General features: G+C 32.9%; 1 protein-coding gene across 3 annotated transcripts in view; it reads left to right on the top strand.

Annotated features, from left to right (window-relative positions):
- The window catches only part of LOC125613920 (cytoplasmic dynein 2 heavy chain 1-like), a 121011-nt gene that overhangs the window by 42752 nt on the left and 60936 nt on the right, over positions 1–17323 (top strand). For all 3 annotated transcript variants that reach the window (XM_048795762.1, XM_048795763.1, XM_048795764.1), the window contains one exon: positions 2853–2969. In XM_048795762.1, coding sequence (XP_048651719.1) covers positions 2853–2969 — 117 coding nt within the window. The remainder of the gene's footprint in view (positions 1–2852; positions 2970–17323) is intronic.

Genomic DNA, 17323 nt, shown 5'->3' with positions numbered 1-17323 from the left:
CAGAGACTCTGCATCTAATAGAAGATAAAGTTGGCCCTAATCTTCATCACGTGGGGGCAGGCCCCAAATTTCTTAATAAGACACCTATAGCACAAGAGTTAAAACCAAGAATCAGCAAATGGGATGAATTCAAACTAAAAAGTTTTTTCTCAGCAAGAGAAATAATATGTGAGGTGTATAGGGAGCCTACATCCTGGGAACAAATTTTTACCCCTCAAACATCAGATAGAGCTCTAATCTCTAGAGTATACAAAGAACTCAAAAAGTTAAACAACAAAAAAGCAAATAACCCAATCAACAGATGGGCCAAGGACTTGAACAGAAACTTCTCAGAAGAGGATATACAATCAATCAACAAATACATGAAAAAATGCTCACCATCTCTAGCAATCAGAGAAATGCAAATTAAAACTACTGTAAGATACCATCTCACTCCAATAAGAATGGCAGCCATTATGAAGTCAAACAACAATAAGTGCTGGGCGGGGGGAGGTACATTCATACATTGCTGGTGGGACTGCGAATTGGTGCAGCCAATTTGGAAAGCAGTATAGAGATTCCTTGGAAAGCTGGGAATGGAACCACCATTTGACCCAGCTATTCCCCTTCTCAGACTGTACCCAAAAGACCTAAAAAGAGTATACTACAGGGACACAGCCACATCAACGTTTATAGCAGCACAATTCACAATAGCTAGAATGTGGAACCAACCTAGATGCCCTTCAATAGATGAATGGATTAAAAAAATGTGGCATTTATACACAATGGAATATTAGCACTAAAATATAACAAGATCATGGCATTTGCAGGCAAATGGATGGCATTAGAGCAGATTATGCTAAGTAAATTAGCCAATCCCTAAAAAACAAATGCCGAATGTCTTCTCTGATATAAGGGGGGTAATTCAAAATGGGATAGGGAGGAAGAGCATGAGAAGAAGACTACCACTAAATAGGGAAGAGAGGTGGGAGGGAAAAAGAGGGAGAAAGGGAGTTGCACGGAAGATGGAAGGAGAACCTCATTGTTATACAAAATACATATATGATGTTGTGACGAGAAAAAGAAAAAAATATGTGTCACACTAGATTGGATAGAGAGAAAGGATGGGAGAGGAGGGGTGGAGTAGGGAGGATAGGTAGAGTAGCAGAATAGAATAGACAATATGATTGATGTATGTACATTCCATGTATGTATTGTATGTCAAAATACATTCTGCTGTCATGTATGACTAAAAAAAATAAAAATAAATTGTATGGTAAAAAAAAAGAACAAGGAAAAATAACTTTTAAAAAAAAAAAGAGGCTAGAAATGAGAAGACAAACATAACATATGCATATGTATAATTGTTCTTGAATAAGTTGGTACACATTCAAAAGAAAAGAAAAATCATGGTGAAAGTTAAGAAGTCGTTTTCATTATGGTGGACAAAATAGTGAGAAACATGTTTCTTATCTGTGCTCTAGTGATTTTCTTTTCATTTCTTTTTAAGGTATGAATGAGTGTAGGAGTGTGAGCCATGGGCTGTTGAGTTCTTCCTTTTTATTGTGTTACTTACTGAGTTGCAATTTGGAGTTTAAGACTTTTTAACTTCCCTTCTTGGTAGAGTAGTGTGGGATGGAATGGGATAATCTGTTAGCTCCACTTCCAGGGTGTTTGCTGGGTTCTGTTAAAGGAGTTCCCAAGGTGGAATTTCTGGGAATGGGGCTTAGGTTTAGTGAGGTTCCATGTGCTTTATGCATGTTGAATTAACAATGCATCTCTAGAGCCCATTAGATGCCAATCTATGTTGGGAGACTGTACCCCAGGAATCTCCCCAGAGTTCCACTTGTGGGATGGGGAGCTTATCCTTGGCCACTTCTTTTGCTCTTGGATACTGGCCTCCTGGGGTCAATCTCTTGCCAAGCTCTGAGTGCTAAGTGCCAAGCTGGGTGTCAAAGTGGTGGACCGGGTAGTGGGAATTTTAATATTTAATTAAAATATTATAAAAAGCAATCAGCAATTCTTTCTTTTCTTTCTTCCTTTGTTTTCTTTTCTCTTCTCTTCTTTCTTTCTTTCATACACTACACTATCTGTGATCTAGGATTCAGCATACTTGATAATATTTCAGATAATTTTTAACAAATGAATAAGGAGGTTAATAAATGCTCTTAAAATGGGAGCTATTTAATTCTATTTTAGAAAAAGCCACTGTGTTAATTGCTTTTAATGAGAATGATAGAGAAGCTGATAATAGTATATATGGAACCAAAAATCCAAAATAAGGAATAATTATTTACCTTTCTTCATTTTCATTAACTGAACTATACGTCTTTCATTGAAGTCCTGTGTGTAGATGAAACATTGAAATGACAACCTAAAATTAGTAGGGCATTAGAACTTGGATTTATGAATAATTTTTACCAACCAGAAATTACTTAAAATTGGTTTACCATTTTATATAATGTTTACTATGCTATTTACTATCTTTCCTATCATTTTATATTTTTTAAAAAACCATGTTGGCATTTTGGAAATCATGAAACTTAACAAAAAAGACAGATTTTTAAAATTAGCAAATAAAGCTCAGGTTATTAATAATGGATAATGAGATCTTTCTGCATAAAGCAGCAGCTTTGCAAATAAGAGACATTGCAATTATAATTTTATACTGGTTTCCCTTCACTTTACATTTTTTAACTACTAAAAATAAAATCAGTAAAATATGAAGCCAATTGTACAGAGACAATAATATTAAAACCTGCTTACAACATAATCGATCATTTTTATAAAATAAATATGCTTGGTTTTGTGCTGGTATTGTTTCTTTCTGTTGCAATTATTTCTGTTTATTGCTACTAATTTTTTTCATTCAGGTTATTTCACAGCTGAGGATCCTGGGCAGATCAGTAACAGCTGGTTGCAAATTTGATAGAGAAATCTGGTCTAATGAACTTTCTCCTGTCCTCAATCTGTGGAAGAAACTAAACCAGGTTAGTAATGGAATATTCTGATTATTTTTTCTTTTATTTTTCTGCACATCCTTTTTTCCCAGCTTCCTAAACCTGTGCTCTCTTCTTCTGCCCAAATACTGTAAGGATAACATTTCATATATTCCTCTTAAGTGATGCCTTTGATCTTTCTTCATATCAATTCATATTATAGTTAATAGTATTTATTCCATCTTTTTGTAACCAAATTCATACAGGTTTTCAGTCTTCTCCTTTAACATTTCATTTCTTGTGTTAATAGTTGGTAATATTTATTTTACCGGGACTTAGCTTCTTTTTACAGTTTCTAAGCCCAGTTCCAAATCATTAAAAAAAAAAAAAAAAGTAACTGAATTTTTTTCTAATTTTCAAGGTTTATGCAATACTTGAAATGCATAAACATATACATCCACATATATAAATTATGTGTATGCTTATTATATAAATGGCTATTTTTTCTGAGAATAATATATTATTTTCTGTCTCTAGGTAAAAAAATAAGATGGTAATTGAATGATTTAAATAATTATGTACTTCTTTTTAAATAGCAAACTAATGGTAAAAGTTATCCTGATTATTTCAAAGAACTAATGTTACATGTTACAGATCTAATATACAATAAATAGATATCTATGGAAAATTTTCTTCTTCCTGAAATATAAGTAAATTGTTTGTTCCAATTTTTAGAGTTTGGGTGAGATTGAAGACTCCTGCATAGCTTTGTTGCCTTACTTCCTTTAAGTTTTTTCTATTTCCATACCTGAATTTGCCGTGGCCTTGTTGTTGGCCTTGTTGTTTTTAATGACATATTAGATCTGACTTCAAAAACAACTTTTATGTCTATTTTTCACAAGAATACAGTAATGAGATTTTGCAAGGAGCAGCCCAAATTAGTGTGTGATTTTTTTTTTTTAACTAAGTCACTTCCCTTTGGACTATATTCTTTGAAGTTGTGGCACTTCTGTGGTTAGTGAGTTATGTCATTAACATAGACCAAACATCTTTGTGTCTTTCCATCATGTTAGAATTTATTGGATAATAATAAATTCACAGGCTACATAAATTTTAGTGGTGGCAGTTCATAGAATACTCACAGGTTATCTGATAGTCATAAGCTGGGCAATCACAAGTTCACTCAACACATCAAACTTCAGAGGGGCGGGAGGGAGAGACAGTGAGTCAAAAAGGTAAAGGGTTAAGACAGCTGTAGGGTACTGGGCTATGAGCATTGATGGAGAGATGAATGCAAAATCAGAGTTACTGTAGATAGTTAGATAAGGATTTTAAGGGACTACTTCTGCAGTTGTCAAAGCAGAGGGTCTGGACAGACAGATGGCAGTTTCAGTTTGTGTCTAAGTACTCCTTGATTGAGCTTGATAAGTTAGCATGTGTAAGTTATTTGTCAATCTGTGCCTTATGGTTGTGCTGGGCAGATAGTGGTTGTTTACTTGTGCACAGGAGTTATAGAGTCATTCTACCTTTACACTTGTACTCAAATTGGAGTAGCTTACGGCAAACTACTGCTTTACAAAATGGAGTAACTTGGATTTAGGCACAGAAACTTGCCATTCTATACATCATGGAGTAACTGGGAGCAAGGCACAGCCTGCTTTCCATAACTTCCTAAATCGTCCATTGTGTGAAGTTTTGTGGGATGATGAGTTTAGTCTTCCTTGCTCTACCTGCTTCTTTTATCTGATTTTATTGCTGTCCCATCCTAGCCCACTGTTAACACACATATATACCACCTTTGTAATTCTGAGAATTTTTTTTAACACAAAGAAGACCGTGAATAGGATTTCAAATGTAAATTATTTGCCTTCTAAAACCCAGCCCAAGAATAATGACTCAAATTCTCTGCCTTTGCACAAACCCTCATTTTGAATATAGATAATAACCTATTATTCATCTTCTGTTGTTTGATTTATGTCAGGACATACTCCCTCACTACTCTAGTCCTACATACAGAGGAAAAGGGTGGCGTACAATATCAAAAAAAACATTGTGGTAAACACGTGTGCAGAAGCACAGATTATAGTGTATGTTGCTGAAAGATTTTATTTTGGGGGAAACACCATGGAAGAGGTCAGTAGACTTTCCACATGAGTAGTCATTCTCAAGTGGTAGGAATTGCAAGCTAAAACAAAATATTGAAAGGCAGGATAAAAGTAGATTTTGGAGTAATTTTCTAGACCCATTGATGTTTGACTAGTTTGGCTTCTATTGTTTCTACTAAACTAGACATGTGTCCTTTGATAAATCTGGGAGCCACCGCTTTTCAGTTTATCCTCCACATTCTTCTTAATTTTCTTTCTGGATCATCTAATGCATCTTTTTGAAAGGTCTTTTGATTACTTAGGAATAAAACAAAGGGTCACATATTTAGCATGAACATTGATGGTCTCATCCCAGTCAGGTTGACTGTCTTCTTTTGGTCCTCTGTGTACCATATGTCCAGTGTTTTTGTTGCTATTTTGTTCCTTTATTTTTAAAAGACCAGGCTCTTTTTCAGATTTTTATTCTTATATTTCCCTCTACATAGACTTACCTTCCTCTCTGTTGAAGTGGTTTTTTAATAATAATAGTATTATTTTTAAATAATAATAATATATTATTATTAATTATAATATTATTTTAATACATATTTTTAAATAATGATGATGATAATCCTCCCTAGTTTATCAGAAATATCACTTTGTATCCATAGCTTTTCATATTTTCAAATTTTGTGGTAACAAAAATGAGGAAACTATTACCTTGTTCAGAAGCAGCTCATGAAATATTTAATATGTGAGTTCACAAAAATGGTGTACGTAAAAAAGATCAATTTTGCTCTATTTGCATTTTTTCTTATTACAAGAAGGCTCTTTTTAGACACCACTTGAATAGTTACCATTCCAATTTAATAGTTTTTTCTTCATATGAAGCTACACAGAAGTCAAAGAATTACAAAATGAAAAAGATTATAAATTCATTCCCAAGATAAACTTCTTTTTTTCCCATACCTTTATTGAGATAAAATTGAACTACAATAAAATGCACATATTTGAAGTTTGCAATTTGATCAGTTTTGACATGAATGTAACCAATGCAATCAATATAAAAAGCATTTCCATTACTTTTTAAATTTTGAAATCATGTAGATTGTGTTTTATGTATGACTTATTACATTAGAAACCAATCACCTTAAGATATATAGGACCTCACCCCCATGTCAACTATTTCAAAATTATATGACATACCTATAATTATCTCAGAAGTCAAGGAAGAAAGCATAAGAAAAATAAATAAAAAGTGCTTTGAACTAAGTGATTTTTAAAAAAGCTTAAAATATGAGGATTTCTGGGTTAAAAACAGTACTCAGGTGAACTTTCATAACTTAAAGTACTTGTATCAAAGTGAAGCTAGAATAATAACTTATTTTCAAATTATGTAGTAGGAAGGAAAAATAAGAGTAGGAGCAGAAATATATTAGTAGAGGAGAACTAATACAGCTAAAATTTGATTAAAAAAATAAACAAATCTAATCCAGAAAAAAGAAAGAACACAAAAGTTAATATCAATGGAAAGGGAGCTATCAAAATAAGCCTACAGATGCTAAAATATATTAAGGTAATATTACAATTGTATGTCAACATTTGTGATAGCTTACATAACATGGTCTATATTAAGGAAGGATTCATGTGCTGCTGAGAAGAAAGTGTATTTAGTTATTGATGGACGAAATATTCTATGTATGTCTGTTAAATCTAAATTATCAATTGTATTTTTTACTTCTATAGCTTTTTAGTTTTTGATTGGAGGAACTATCCATTGGTGACAGAGGCATAGTATTGTGTGTGGTTTATTTGATTCTTGAAATTGAGAAAGGTTGGTTTGATGTATGTAGATGCTCCATTGTTTGGGGTATAGATAGTTAGGATTGTTATATCTTGTTGATGTATAATTCCTTTAGGCAGTATGAAATGTCCTTCTTTGTCCCTTCTCATTAACATTGGCTTAGAGTCCACTCTGATATGAGGATAGAAATCCCTGCTTATTTACACTATCCTCGTGAGTGATGTTTTTTCCCATCATTTCACCTTTAGTCTGTGAATGTCTTTGTGAGATAAGTCTCTTGGAGACAGCATATTGTTGTTGTTTTTTTTTTTTTTTTAAATCCAGTCTGCCTCTCTGTATATTTTGATTGGTGAGTTTAGGCCATTAATGTTCAAGGTTATTATTGAGATGTGATTTGTATTCCCAGTCATTTGGGTTTATTTCTAGTTTTTAATTTATTTTATTTCTCCTTTGATTGACTTTTCTTTAGTAATTCCTTTAATTGTAATTTAATTTCTTGAATTTTAATTCCTTCCTTTGCTGGTTTTCACTATTTTTTTTTTCATTTCCTCCTCATGGAATATTTTGCTGAGAATGTTCTATAGTCCAGGATTTCTAGTTGCAAATTCTTTTAACTTTTGTTTATCATGAAAGGTTTTATTTCATCTTCAAATCTGAAGCTTAATTTTGCTGGATATAAAATATAAGGAGTGAAATCAAAGATAAATTTCAGGTGGTGAAAGTAAACTTCAATAAAGAGTTAGAGATTATTTGGGCTGGGGATGTCGCTTGCCTGGTGTGCGCAGGGTGCTGGGTTTAATCCTCAGCACCACATAAAAATAAAATAAAGATGTTGTGTCCACCAAAAACTAAAAAAAAAATAAATATTAAAAAATTCTCTCTCTCTCTCCCTCTCTCTTCTCTCTCTTTCTCTCTCTCTTTTTAAAAAAAGAGTTACAGATTATGAAAATAAATCAAGCAGAAATCCTCAAAATGAAAAGATAAAAAAAATTAAAAGTTCAATGGAAAGTACAACCAACAGAATAAACTACTTGGAAGTCAGACCCATAGGCAACAAAGTCAAATGTATAATCTTGAAAATCAAGTTGACTACACAGAGAAGATAGTAAGAAACCATAAACAGAACTTCCAAGAATTATGTGATAACATGAAAGGACCACATTTAATACTTATCAGGATAGAGGAAGGTGTGAAGATACAAACCAAAGGAATGAAAATCTTTTCAATGAAATAATATCAGAAATTTCCCAAACCTGAAAAATGAAATGAAAAATCAAATATAAGAGGCTTACAGGACACCAAAATGTACAAAATTACAACAGACCCACACCAAAAATGCCTAATATACAGAATAAGGTTAGGATTTTTAAAGGCTGTGAGAGAGAAGTATCAGATAACATATAGGGGGAAACCCATTCAGATCTTAGCTGATTTCTCAGCCCAGACCCTCAAAGCAAGGAGGTCCTGGAAGAACTCTATTTTAAAATGAAACAGTAGAAAATAAATGAGACAAGAAGTATAGAGATTGAAATCAAAGTCCATTTATAAAATAAACTTTGAAGGATCATAAGTTCAAGTCCAGCCTCAACAACTTTGCAAGACCCTATCACAAAATAAAAAAGATCTAGGGGTATAACTCAGAGATAGAGTGACCCTGGGTTCAATCCTCAGTATCTCCCCCACACACATACTTATAATATAATTTTTAGTTTAGTATAATTTATCATTATTCATTTAAAAAACATACTGGTCAGATAAAATACAAAAGTTAGTAAAATAGAACAGAAATAAATTATTTTTACCATTAAGTCTAAATTTGTAAAGCATGGACTAATGAACTGTACTACCTAGTCTAAAAATTCCACTTTGCACATGATAATTAGCTCTTTGCCTAGTTACTGGCTCTGTGAAATAGAGAAAATAGATTGTTATAACAACTAGAGTTAATACTTGTAAAGAAAGCACTTAGAACTGTGCCTACCATATGTTAAATACCCTACAAATATTAACTATTGTTATTTCTCATCTAAAAGATAATATTGAGGCAGAATTGTTATGGGGTCTTTCTATATTCTGGAAATTTAATATCTCTTTGTTAACTAAATAATGAATCTAGAGGAGTAGCATAGTTTTTTCTAGTGTTTATCTTAAAGATGTAATTAACAAAAGTGCTTATCCTAATTAGGTAAAAGAACACATTTCTATACAGATCCAAGCCTAGATTAATATGTTGGGTCACTTCAAAAATCTAATTAAATTATACAATAAGGGAGTTTTCAACTGCAGAGGAACAGAGAGTTTTAAATTAATTCTCTAGGAAGAATAATGATCATTACTTGAATAATTAACATGAGTTCTAGATAAGCATTATTTTAGTGTTTTTCTATTGTGTTTAAATGCACAATATTTTATAATACACTTGTGCTGTGGTTCTGGTCAATTAGTTGCTCGGCTACCTTGTCACGGGATGGTAGAGACGCGGAATCAACACACAGACTTGGGAGCTGGTGAGAGAACTGGCTGGAGACCTACCTCAGGTCGTCGTCCAGTAGCTCAGTTTATTTTTGGAATGCATACAATTGTTATAGGGTTCGAGTGGGGCGTGCCCATCCATCATACACAAGGAAGATAGTATCCATAAGCCAATCATCTGATGCGTAATATAACCACACTGAGGATGCTCTAAATATTGCTATCATCAGGAAGGGTCTTTGTCCCTAGGGGAGGGGGTTTCTATGTTAGGAGTTCTTTGTTGAAGCTCCTGGCTATCAGTTTCCTGGCTTGGCAGCTTGGCAACGCTAACCACAAGTGCTAAGGATATGGTTTCACTAACGGCTTGCTGGAGCAGAGCATCCCATTGTGCAGGCATTTCTATCAGGCCTGAAGGAGTGTAGATTCTTCAAGCACTCTGAGCTGCTCATAGCTGCTAGCTGTAAACTGAAAGTTATTCCAACACACTTGTATGTGTCACGAGTGGGGTTGTGTCTAGACTGATCAGACTTGAGTTTTCTTTGAATGTAATTGCAGTGACTATAATTGTTAGAAAAATTTTTAGTCTTGTCATTTTTTCACTAACTCAATAGATTTGGAGAGGAATTTTTAAATAATTTTTAATATATAATTTTGATAAGTTTTAAAAATCATTTTTGTGAGTCAGAATAATAGGACACTTACATTTTCATATTAAGGACATAGAAATCCAGGTTTTTTCCTTGATATTTTCTTGCTTAGAGCTTTATAATTATACATAATTGTTGGATTCATCCTGACAAACTCAGACAGGTATAGAATGTGGTTTCAATTTGTGATACCCCTTTTCCTTCTCCCTTTTCTCCCCTGTCCTTCCTCCTCTCCCCTGTTCTCTTTCCTCTACTAGACTTCCTTAGGCTTGTCTACTTATTTATATTTGATTGGTTCTTTTTATTTTTGCATAAAGGTTAAACTCCCTGTGGTATATTTATATATGCACATACGATTTTTTAAAGAATTAATTCTGCATTGCTTGACCATACATACCATCCCTCCACTCTACCTCTTAATCTTCTTTATATTGCTGATCTTCCTTTACCTTTATTATATCCTATCCTTCTAATCTTTTTTCTTTTATTTTGCTCTAGCTTCTGCATATGAGAAAACATTCAACTTTTGAGTTCTTGAGTTTGGCTTAATTTCACTTAGGATGATATTCTCCATTTCTATAAATTTACCAGCAAATGCCATAATTCCATTCTTTATGGCTGAGCACTTAATGATCTCCATTACTATCTATGTTATTGCAAATGACAGGATTTCATCCTGTTTTTTTCATGGTTGAATAGTTTTCTACTGTGTATGTGTGCACCACATTTTCTTTATTTATTCATCCATTGATGGACACTTAAATTAGTTCCATTTCTTGGATACTGTGAGTACAATTGTAATGAACATGGGAGCATAGATGTCTCTTTGACACACTAATTTCAGTTACTTGGATATATTACTAATTAGTGGGATAAATAAATCATATCAAAGTTTTAGTTTTAATATTTGGGAAACCTTCATATGTTTTTCATAATGGTTTTACTAACTACATTCCTATCAACAGTGTACATGAGTTTACTTTTCTCCACATCCTCACCAGCACTTGTTATTTTTAGTCTTTTTGATAATAGTCTTGCTGGGATGAGGTGATAACCTCATTGTAGTTTTGTTTTTCATTTTCCCATGTATTGATGGTGTTGAGCATATATCTGCTGGTTATTTTTGTATGTCGTCTTTTGGCAAATACCTACTTAAGACTCTTGCACATTTTCAATCAGGTTGTGTTGCTACTTAGATTCAGGAGTTACTTATATGTTCTAGAAATTATCTCCTTGTAAAATGGTTCAAATATTTTCTCTCATTCTCTAGGTTATCTCTTGGTTCTGTTTGTTTCTTTGCTATTGGAAGCTTTTTAGTTTATAAGTAATTCCATTTATACCTTTTTGCTTTTGCTTTTTCTTTGTGCTTTTGGGGTCTTGTTCAAAAAATCCTTGCCCATTCCATTGTCCTGAATTATTTCCTTCTAAATGTTTTATAGTTTCACATCTTATATTTGAGTCTTTAATTAGTTTTGAGTTGATATTTGTAACTGGTGAATGATAAAAGTCTAGTTTCATTCTTCTGCATGTGGATTTCCAGTTTTCCAGGTACTTTTCTCCAAATTATGCTTTTAGCACCTTTGTCAAAAATCAGTTGGCTGTAAATACCAATTTAGACACTCTATTTTGTTCCATTGGTCTGTGTGTGTTTTTATTGCCAGTACCATGCTTTGTGAACTACCCTGGTGTAGCTTTGTAGTATGTTTTGAAGTCAGGTATTATAATACCTCCTGTTTGTTTACTCAAGATAATTTTGACAATTTGGTTCCATATAAATTTTAGGATTTTTTTTTCTAATTCTGGGAAGAATGTCTTAGTGTTTTCACAGGGATTGCATTGTATTAATTGATTACTTTGGGTAGTATGGACATTTTAACAATATTGATTCTTTCAATCTATGAATACAGGCAGTTTTTCCTCTTTTTTGGTGTCCTCTTCAGTTTTCTTTATAATGAAATGTTTTATAATTTTCTTTATAAAGATCTTTCAAGTCTTTAGTTACACTTATTCTTAGGTATATGTGTTTTGCATGTTTGTATAAACACCCACATATTTTGTAGTTTTAGTAAAGGGAATAGCTTTCTACAATTTTTATTTTGGATAATTCACTATTGGCATATAGCAGCATCACTAATTTTTGTATCTTAATTTTGTGTCCTGCATCTTTAATGAATTTATTCATTAGTTTTAATAGTTTTGGTGAAAATAGTGACAGTTTGGCTTCCAATTTGGATGCCCTTTCTTTCTTTCTTTCTCTTGCCTGATTGTTCTGGCTAGGATGTTCAGCAGCATAGCATGTTGGTTGAAAGTAGACATTTGGACATTTTTATCTTGTTCCAGATCTTAGAACTCTTTCAACTTTTCCCCATTTTGTATAACATTAGCTATTGTGACTTATTATGTTGAGATGTATTCCTTGTGTGCCTAATTTGTCAATATTTTTATAATGAAGGAATGTTGAATTTTATCAAATTCTTTTTCTGAATCTATCAAGATGATAATATAGTTTTTGTCCTTTGTTCTGTTAATGTGGTGTAACAGACTTATTGATTTGCATATGGTGAACCATCCTGTATTCCTGGAGAAAATCCCACTTGATCCTAGTGCATAATCTTTTTACTGTACTATTGGATTCAGTTTGCTAGTATTTTGTTGAGAACTTTTTGCATCTGTGTCCATTAAGGATATTAGGCTATAGTTTTCTCTTTTTGTCTTGCCCTTATCTGGTTTGTTACCAGGTTATTTGCTGATCTTGTAGGATGTGTTTGGAAGAATTCCTTCCATTTCTGTTTCTTTGGAATAACTTAAGGAGAATTGGCATCGGTCTTCTTTAAATGTTTAGTAGAATTCAGCAGGGTAGTCCTTTGTTTTGGAGCTTTTCTTCGATGGGAGACTATTACTGATTCATCCTCTTGCTTGTTATTGGTCTGGTTAGGTTTTCTATTGTTTCATGATTCAGTCTCACTTAGTTGTAAGAATGTAGGAATGTGTCAATTTCTTCTAGGTTATCAAATTTGTAGACATATAGTTGTTCATATTAATCTCTAATGATACTTTTTAATTTTGAGGTATCAGTTGTAATGTCTTCTTTTCATCTGGGTCTTGTCTCTCTTAGACTAGTTAAAGATTTGTCTATTTTATCTTTTTGAAAAACTGACTCTTTGTTTTGTTGATCTTTTGCACTGTTTTTGATCTTCATATAATTTATTTCTGCTCTGATTTTTAGTTATGTTCTAATAATTTTGCATTTAGTTCCTTCATGTTTGTCCAGTTTCATAGATATAGGGATAGGTTATTTGAGATATACTTTGTTGATGTAACCTTACTGCTTAGTTCTGCTTTTGCTGCATCCCATATGTTTGGCTATGTTAGTCTCCATTTTCATTTGTTTTAAGAAATTTAACTTCCTTCTTATTTTCTTCTTTGATCCAAAAATAATGTTTAATTTTCTTATATTTGAATAATTTCCACTTTTTATTGTTATTGAATTCTAGTTTTATTGCATTGTGGTCAGGAAAGATACTTGATAAAATTTTACTTATTTAAATTTGTTTAGACTTGTTTTGTAGACTTATGAACCATGCTGGAGAATATTTCATGTGCTGATTAGAAAATGTATATTTGACAGCTATTGGGTGGGTATTCTGTAGATATCTCTTTGGTCCATTGGGTCTAGGATGCAATATAATTCTGTTTCTTTATTGATTTCCCATGCGAATGACCTATCTATTGCTGAAAGTGGGTTTTTAAAATCCCCCACTACTACTGTATTAGATTCTCTCTCTCATTTTAGGTCTATTAATATTTACTTTATGTATTTGGATACATACTTTGAATTATTTCCTCTTGCTGAATTGACATCTTTTTAATTTTACAGTGACCTTCTTTTTACTGGTTTTCATTCAAAGTCTATTTTATCTGATGTAAGTATGGCTTCTCCTATTTTCTTTTGGATTCCATTTGGATGGAATATCTTATTTCAATCTTTCAATCCTTCTATGTCCTGAGAAGTGAAGTGAGTTTCTTGAAAATTATATATAATTAGGTGGGTCTTTATTCATCCATTCAGTCTCTCTGTGTCTTTTACTTGAAGATCCATTTGAATTCAAGGTCTTACTATAAATAAGTAAGGCCTTACTATAGCCATTTATAGTTAATTTAGTTCTTTGTTTCTTAATGGTTTTATTTGTTGATTATTTACTTTAGTAGTTGGTTTTTTGTTCCTTGCTTTTTTTTTTGTGCTTATCACAGATATTTGCATTGTGGTTACCTTGAGGCTTAGGAAAGGCATCCTTTGGTTACACAAAGCTAGTGAGAGAGGATAGAAATATAGCATGATCATAAAGAGAAAAAAACAAAGAACAAGAGAAAATATACTAAAATTATACTTGTACTCCATTATATTTTAAATATTTGATATTTCAATTGATCTATTTTCCCTCTTAACATATTAATGTAGTTATTATTGTTTTAACTTAAATTATTTTAGTCTTAGTACTGAAAATTAATGAATGGTTTATGTAACATACTTACAATACTTACAATATTAGAGCATCCTTATCTTCTTTGCCGGTGAGTTTTTTTATGTTCCCATGTTTTCTTCTTACTCATTAATGTCTTTATTTGAAGAAATTCCTTTAGCATTTCTTCTAGAAGAGATCTAGTAGAGATATATTCTCTTAGCTGTTCTTTTTCTGGAAATACTATGATCTCCATTTCTAAAAGATAACCTTTCCAGTTATAGTATTCTCAGTTGACTGATATATTGTTGTTGTTGTTCTGTACTGTAAAAATCTGACCATCCTCTACTGACCAGTAAGATTTCTGCTAAGAAGTCTGTGATTAGGTGAATTGGGACACCCTTCTGTGTTATTTCTCTTCCCTTGTAGGCTCAAAAATCTTTCACTTTTGGATGTTTGATTATAAGATGTCTTACAGTGGCTTTGGTTGAATTAAATTTGACTGGTGACCATTGACCTTCCTATATCTGGATATTTATATCCTTCTCTAGGAATTTTTTTGTTATTATTTCTTTTTTTTTATTTTTTTTTTTAAATATTTATTTATTTTTTAGTTCTTGGCGGACACAACATCTTTGTATGTGGTGCTGAGGATCGAACCCGGGCCGCACGCATGCCAGGCGAGCGCGCTACCGATTGAGCCACATCTCCAGCCCCTGTTATTATTTCTTTGAATAAGCTTTCTAACTCTTTGGCATTCTCAAATCATTCTTGGACCCCAAGAACCTGAATATTTGCTCTCAATACTGTCCCACAATCCTCATAAGAGTAATTTTTCTTTTTTCAGCTCTGTATTTTCAGATAGCCTGTCTTATAGCTCACTTATTCTTTTTCCTGTTTGATCTACCACACTGATGCCTTCTATTGTGTTTTAAATATTCCACTTTATTTTTCAGCTCAAGGATTTGTTGATATTTTTTAATTCTTGCATCTCCTTGTTAAATTTCTGTTAAGAGTATTGAAATGTTTTTCTTTCTTTCTTTTTTTAAGCTCACTTTTCTTAAAACAGCTGTTTTAAAGTCTCTGAGAGTTCTCTCATAGGAATTACTCTCTGGTCAATTTCTGGCACCTTATTTTGATTATTAGGTGAGGTAATGATTTCTTAAATTCTTAATGTTTTTTGGCATTCGACATCCTCTGGGCATTGAAGGATTAGATATTTATTCTAGTCTTTTGAATCTGGCTTTGTGCTTGTCTTTCTAGAAATGCTAGGCATGCTATTCATTTTCTCTCTGCCTATAGTCATTTCCTCTGTTTCAGCACTATATGGCATCTGGGTTAAGTCAATTTTATGCTAGTTTCAGATATTCCTTAAATGATGAACAAGGGCTGCATGCTCAGGGAGGAATAGTCCTTTTTTAGTAAAGGATCACAGGTGTTATCTACAAAGCTGAAAAACTAGTAGGAAGCTAACATATTGCATAGCTGTGTGACCTCCAAAATTAGTGATTTTTACACTTATCTAAAAGCAAACAACTAAATTATACTGATGCTAGAGGGTATTTAATTTTTTTCTGTATTTTGCCTGCAGGGAGACCAGAGGATCTTACACAGCTACCATATTGCTTTGCCAATTTTACTGTTATAATAGTTAGAACTATAAAAGTAAAATTTTGGTGTGGGAATAATTCTTGTTAATATTTTCATTAACATTGAAATAGTCATGGCAGTGCCTTGGCACATATGAGTCATTCAATGTCAGCTTTATTGCTGTTACACTATTATTTTTGGAAACATAATATGTCATTTACCTTTGGATGGGTAACAACATCAAGGTATGGGGAAGGTCTACTTGAGCTCAGCATTCTATTTTATTATCAATGACATCCCTTTCCCTCTGCCCCCATATGCTCATGTTTATGGTGGCACTGGGCACAGATACTAAGATATGTAAGTCTCTGACACTCTCAAGTGCAGAAATTTACTCTTCTGTTTTTAGTAAATTAACCCTATATAGCAGATATTACTGACAGTAAATAGTTAAAGGCAAGTGACTCACCGGGATGGAAATTCAACCAAGAGATTTTATTGGGCCGGTGGGGCTGCCCAAGGGGAAGAAAAGGAGAGGAAGAGAGAAGCAGCCTGAGCCTACAAGCTTCTGCTTAAGAAGGATTGTTTAGGCGACATGGCAGGTGCTGATTGGCTGGGTAACTCAGGAACGGGCCAGTGGACACTGTGTCCCTCGGGGATTGGTCGAGAAAACTTTTGACTTTGGCACCCATCGGCTTGGTGCCCTTCGGAGAGGAGAGGATGGGTAAGGGATTACATGATATTCTCCAGAGACAGAAATTTAACTTCAGTGGGGAGAAACCGAATGGGGGAAATAAAACCAAAAGGCAAGGTCTCCCACACACCCACCAAATAGAATTTAATAACATTCTTATTGAATAAATATTTTATTATACTTACAGGTTTTGGGAAAAACTAGTATTTTGGTTATAATTCCATTTTCCAAATTCTAAACAAGCATGAAATTAATTTCTTACATTCTTTTTTTTTTTGAAATTATAAATAGTAATATTATTTATTGAATTTACATGATCCAGTAGCCAATTGAGAAAGAATTACACATATAAAAGAAATAATTACTTTAAAAGGATTTAATTCACAGAAAGTTGTTTCATTTATTTATTTATTTATTTATTGCACAATTTGTCTTAATCTTTTTTTTTTAATTTTTTTTTATTGGTTGTTCAAAACATTATAAAGCTCTTGACATATCATATTTCATACATTAGATTCAAGTTGGTTATGAACTCCCAATTTTACCCCAAATACAGATTGCAGAATCACATTGGTTACACATCCACATTTTTACATACTGCCCTATTAGTAACTGTTGTATTCTGCTACCTTTCCTATCCTCTACCATCCCCCC

This window comes from Marmota marmota, unplaced genomic scaffold (assembly GCF_001458135.2).
Source record: "Marmota marmota marmota unplaced genomic scaffold, marMar, whole genome shotgun sequence".
Taxonomy (NCBI): domain Eukaryota; kingdom Metazoa; phylum Chordata; class Mammalia; order Rodentia; family Sciuridae; genus Marmota; species Marmota marmota.
Note: the sequence above shows the minus strand (reverse complement) of the source record. Positions and strands in the feature narration are given on the sequence as shown.